Source organism: Babylonia areolata, chromosome 19 (genome assembly GCF_041734735.1).
Source record: "Babylonia areolata isolate BAREFJ2019XMU chromosome 19, ASM4173473v1, whole genome shotgun sequence".
NCBI classification, from domain to species: Eukaryota; Metazoa; Mollusca; class Gastropoda; order Neogastropoda; family Buccinidae; genus Babylonia; species Babylonia areolata.
Window position 1 is genome coordinate 34,319,249 of NC_134894.1, and position 5,000 is coordinate 34,324,248.

The 5,000-nt window shown below is 47.8% G+C and overlaps 2 protein-coding genes across 2 annotated transcripts in view; one reads left to right on the forward strand and one right to left on the reverse strand.

Annotated features, from left to right (window-relative positions):
* Window positions 1-15, forward strand: part of LOC143293652 (phospholipid phosphatase 5-like) — a 15,151-nt gene extending 15,136 nt beyond the window's left edge. The window contains exon 7 of the mRNA XM_076604779.1: window positions 1-15. This exon is cut by the window's left edge and continues 3,855 nt beyond it. The gene's annotated coding sequence lies outside the window, so the exon portion shown is untranslated.
* Window positions 16-1,484: 1,469 nt separating this feature from the next.
* Window positions 1,485-5,000, reverse strand: part of LOC143294282 (uncharacterized) — a 47,287-nt gene continuing 43,771 nt past the window's right edge. The window contains exons 10-11 of the mRNA XM_076605718.1: window positions 4,624-5,000; window positions 1,485-3,527 (exon numbers count right to left, since the gene is read on the reverse strand). The exon at window positions 4,624-5,000 is cut by the window's right edge and continues 109 nt beyond it. Of these exons, the coding sequence (XP_076461833.1) occupies window positions 1,970-3,527; window positions 4,624-5,000 (1,935 nt within the window). The 3' untranslated portion in view covers window positions 1,485-1,969. The remainder of the gene's footprint in view (window positions 3,528-4,623) is intronic.

Consider the following 5,000-nt stretch of genomic DNA (forward strand, 5'->3'; position numbering starts at 1 on the left):
AAAAATTTTTTTAAAGATGAACTCATCTTTATCATTCTTTTTCGTTTAGATGTTCATTTTTAATCTGTTCTAACACAAGCATTTGTCTTCATTAACCATGTACATTGTGTGTATGGATAAAAGTGTGTAGACATGTATTCATGACTTTATTCCAGAGGGATACTGTACAGAATAGGATCCAAAAATTTATTGTCAATTTTCGCTTTGTTTGTGATTGTCCTGTGTTTGTATGTATGTGTGTGTGTGTGTGTGTGTGTGTGTGTGTGTGTGCATGCTTGCAGCCATACATGTGTTTGTTTGTCTTCACATGTTAAGGAATGCTGTAAAGAGCTGCAGTCTGTGCAGCAGCAGTCCTTACAGAGTTGTCAGTACTTGACTGCCATTAAGCCATTCACAACAGGAGGTCCTGCACTGCTGATCTTTTTGGTGATGATCAGAAATGCTGTTCTGATTCATGCATATATAATACTTCACATGTTCAGCAAGACCTTTTACAGAATCAGACTGAGTGATCACATCTCTCACCATGTTGACAGCTAACAAAGTTGCTTAGTGGAAGCTGAAAAAGAGATGATTGTCCTCTAAATATTTGACTCTAGTCATGTCTTCATAAGGTGCTCACAAAGAGAAATCTGCATTATATAATTGTATTTTAGGAAACCAGTTATTTCCATCTTCATGTTAGTAGGAACAAGGCGATGGTGTTTTTAGACATCATAGTTCATGACTGTCATCTGTATTTTGTTAAAAACTCATGTAAATGTTAAGACTGGGAACAGTATGATCAGTTTACAAATCAAGCAGAGCGTGTGTGTTCCTGTGTCAGAGTTTGAGGCAAACTGGATAAATGATGTGGTTGTAATGCTATTCCGCCACAATTGTTCTTGAAGGTCCATATTGAGATGGGACCATATCTGATCATCAAGTTACAGAAGCAGATGGAAAGAGAAGGTGCCAGCCAGGATTCGGTGTCTTTTTGGCATGCTGTTGGTATACATTGCCAGTCTTAGAGTCATGATGATAACTTCATGGACTCCAATAAGATCACTCTTCATAAATGCCTTACCTCAGATGCTTTGGAGGAGTGTCAATGATGATCCTGTCTGTCTAATGTTTTCTCAGTACCTGAAATTATTTGGATCAGTCTTATATCCAAAGATGAAATGTGATGTTTCCAAATTGAACGTGAACAGCATGTTAGAAAGTAATAATGCAAGAACAGAAAGAGTAAGAAAATGTGCACATTCCAGCGCATGTGTGTCAGTTTGTGTCTATGATCATTATTTAATGCGGCATATTGGGTATTACTTGGACTGATGTGTTAAACATGTGGCATGAGATTTTGTATATAATGGCCATGATTATGAAAGTTGAATTCAAAGTTCAATTGCTTGAATTATCCCTTTGTGCATCATCCACACAGTTAGACCTGACAGTCCTGAAAAACGAGAAGTCTAGAAACACAATGTGGAAACAAATTTTAATGTCACTGATGAGACAAAATGATGTGGAAAAGCCTATATTGCCATTCAGTTTTGTTCAGTGTTTGTAAGCACTTTCCAGTCTTCTTGCTCAACGTTCATAATTATCTGTTGGCACAACCATCTATGAATCACAAAATGTCCAACTTGACGATTTGTTTTCTTCCAATTGTCACAGCCAATAAATTATGCCCATGCATACATTCAGTAAAAGCAAAGCAAAGCAAATAGTGCCGTCATCTTTCAAAACTCAAACAACAACAGATCACACACTCAGGCACAGAAAAGACACCAATCGTGAACAAGTGCATAGTTTCTAACGTTGCCACTTGTCAATATTTCACTTTTTTATGTAAATACAGTAAGCGGAACACCCACACAGGATCAGATGAGATTTTCTTCTCATAACTTCACGAGGACGGCTAAATTCAAATATTTCAACTCAAGGGAGGAAGTGTGAGAGAGAAAGAGTGACATAACAGAAGGAACTACACTTCATTGAGATACTCCAGAAAGCTCCCAATAGACGGAAGGTCCACTGGACGTTCAACGGGATGACGGGAAAAGTCCGTCGGTACCTTCACAGCAACGTTAGGGGTGGTTGTGTAAAAACTGTTCACTGGGTACTGAGCACCCGGATAACCAAGTTGGGGGTAGACGCCGTACTGGTAGGTAGGGGGTGACGCCAGATGGGGGTACAACGTAGGGCAGGGATAGGGCTGGGACCCGGGCTGGGACACGGGCACGTGAAACACGGAGCTGGTCGGGACATGAGCGTTCTGAAAACCTGGATGTCCGTAGACGTGGTGGGGTGGAGGTTCCACGGGACAGGCCCCGACTGACTGCTGGAGGTTGACAGAGCCGTTCACGTTCACCTGTCCGAAGGACTGAGAAGCTACCGTCTGTCTCCAAGAGATGTCGAACTGACCGTTGAAAGTCCACGCGGCCCTGCCGCCCCACCTGTCCTGAAGGTTGTGGCAGGCGGTGTCCGTGGTCGGCCTGTGGGCCTGAATTTCTCCGCACGGTTCCGGAACGACTTCCTCGCCCTCACGTTGCCTCTCTTTCTTCAGAGGTGGCAGGAACTTTTCCGTCGTTTTCTGCAAGTCTGTGAGCGTGGACATTGAAGGACTGGCCATGCCGCAGTGGCTCCTGGGGTGGGGCTGCTGAGCGGGGACAGAAAAACACGGCTGCCACGACTGGTGGAACCACTCCGGGCGATAGCTCTGCTGCTGAATACCCGAGGGGTCAGTCTCCATCTCGACGGCTGCTGCCTGAGGAGGGAGGAAAGACCTCACGAGAGGCGGTGGTGAAGGGGGAGGGGATGGAGGCATGCTGGAATAAGCGGACTCTGTCACGTTCTGGGGAACACCCAAAGAGCCGTAGGCAGGAGGCGGGGCCGGGTGGAAAGCGACGAACTGGTTGGCCGCGTGGTTGGTCACGCCGCTCCCCATGGCGCTGCCTCCTGCGCCACACTGGTGGGGCGATCTGTTGGGAGTCAAACAGCTGACGTGGGGTGGAGGAGGAGGTGGATGGGGAAGAGAAGGAGGATGAGGAAAAGGAGGAAGGGCCGGGTCGGCCGTGGACGCACACCCCCCATCCCCTGGGTACCAGTGATGAAGGAAAGGACTAGCCGCGGCGGAGCTGGCGGTGTGGTTAACAGCGGCAGTCACCGGGCTGTACTCTGAACATGGCCCGAACCCCGCCAGGCTAGTACCGCAGGGGAAGAAACCGCTCGGATCACCACCACCACCACAACCACCACCACCATCGCCTGCGGTCATTGTAGAAGAAGACAGGGTGTCCTGCCCGGCAGGTCTCGTGGTGGTGGACAGGTCCCCGGGGGTCGGAGGAGCAGCAGCAACAGGGTAGAGAGACTTCCTGTCCCAGGGTGTACCCAGCTTGGTCCGTCCCTGCCCTCTGGCCGCTACTCCCTGCTGGGAAGCTCCAGTCTGCTGCTGTCGCTTGCAGAACTCCTGGAACTGGAGCTGCTTCTCCCGCTGGCTGATCTTGTGAGCCACGTGGCTGGAAGGCAGCACAGGGGAGTGCCTGTCAAATTGAAGACAAAAAGACGATTGTATTTTTAGTGTGTGTTTCTCTGGGTGGTGTGTGTGTGTGTGTGTGTGTGTGTGTGTACGTACGTGCGTGCGTGCGTGTGTGTGTGTGTGTGTGTGTGTGTGAAGAAACAAGTTGGACGTCAATGCATGTGGTTAGCTGGACCCCAACGGATGTGTGTGTGTGTGTGTGTGTGTGTGTGTGTGTGTGTGTGCTTGAAGAAACAAGGTGGACGGCAACGCCTGTGGTTAGATGGATCGGGGTGGTGTGGGCGGCTGGGACCCCAACAGATGCCAGTGTGTGCATGCACATCCGTTTGTATACAAATAATTATAATTTCGAACCAAACACACTTAAAAGCATATCGAAGTAATTGATGATATTACCTAAAAATATTACACAAAATTTATTACAAAACCACTTCTTGAAACTGCGTTTTCTTTGAATGCAGTACTCTGAAGCTGGACCTATTTGTAATTTCAAACAGACATTTGCCTGCTCTGTAAATGTTGAAAATGAAAGCAAAACCACACCCCTCACGCACACCGAGCCCACAATACTCACCCGTCACTCGTAGCATGCCCATAGTGCTCACATATCGCCCTACCTCATCACTGGTCCTGAACTATGTCTCTCTACACTCACAACTTTAATATGCGCAAGCACGCGCGCACATACACACAGAGAATGTTCCTCCCTAAAACGACACGCCTACACACATCATATACAAAATTCAAGCACTTTATTGTCCGTAAATAACTGCTGTTTCAAAATGGAAAATTTTTCTTTCATAGTCTAGGTATGTCTGACACGACCACACAAAACTGAAGCACTTTATTGTCCGTTAAAAAACTGCTGTCTTAAAATGGAGAATTTTCTTTCTTAGTCTGGGCATATGCTGACACGAGAATTAATACTCAATGTAAAACCATTCAAATCTGAAAATCCACATGATGATTTTTTTTCTCTCTCTCTCTCGGCAGATAATGTGTCATGTAGAAATAACACAAGATATAAATCATTTAAACCATCACATGTGCAAATAAGAATTCAAAGGACCAAGAGATGTTACATCGTCCCAAACACCCACCTGTCACTCATGGCATGCCAGGCCGACGGACAGGCCAGCTCCAGCACACAGCTCGTGTCCACCACCACCCCCTCCCCCACCTCCTCCTTCTTCCCCCTCCCCTCGCCTTTTACCCCTCCTCCTCCTCCCCCCTTGCCCCCCACCCCGGCCTCGGACAACCCTCCGGGAAGCTGGCAAGGTGAGAGCGGGGGCGGGTAGGGGGAGGGCCGTGGTGCACGTGCGACGGCCGCTTTCCTGAGTTTGGACCCCGATGAAGCGGAAGTTGTAGTGGTAGAGAAGGAAGTGGAGGAAGGTGGTGTTTGCTGAGCCTCTGCCGTGGAGTCCTTGCTGAGGGTGAGTTCGGGGTGGTAGGATGGTGGTGTGGTGGACGTGATGGT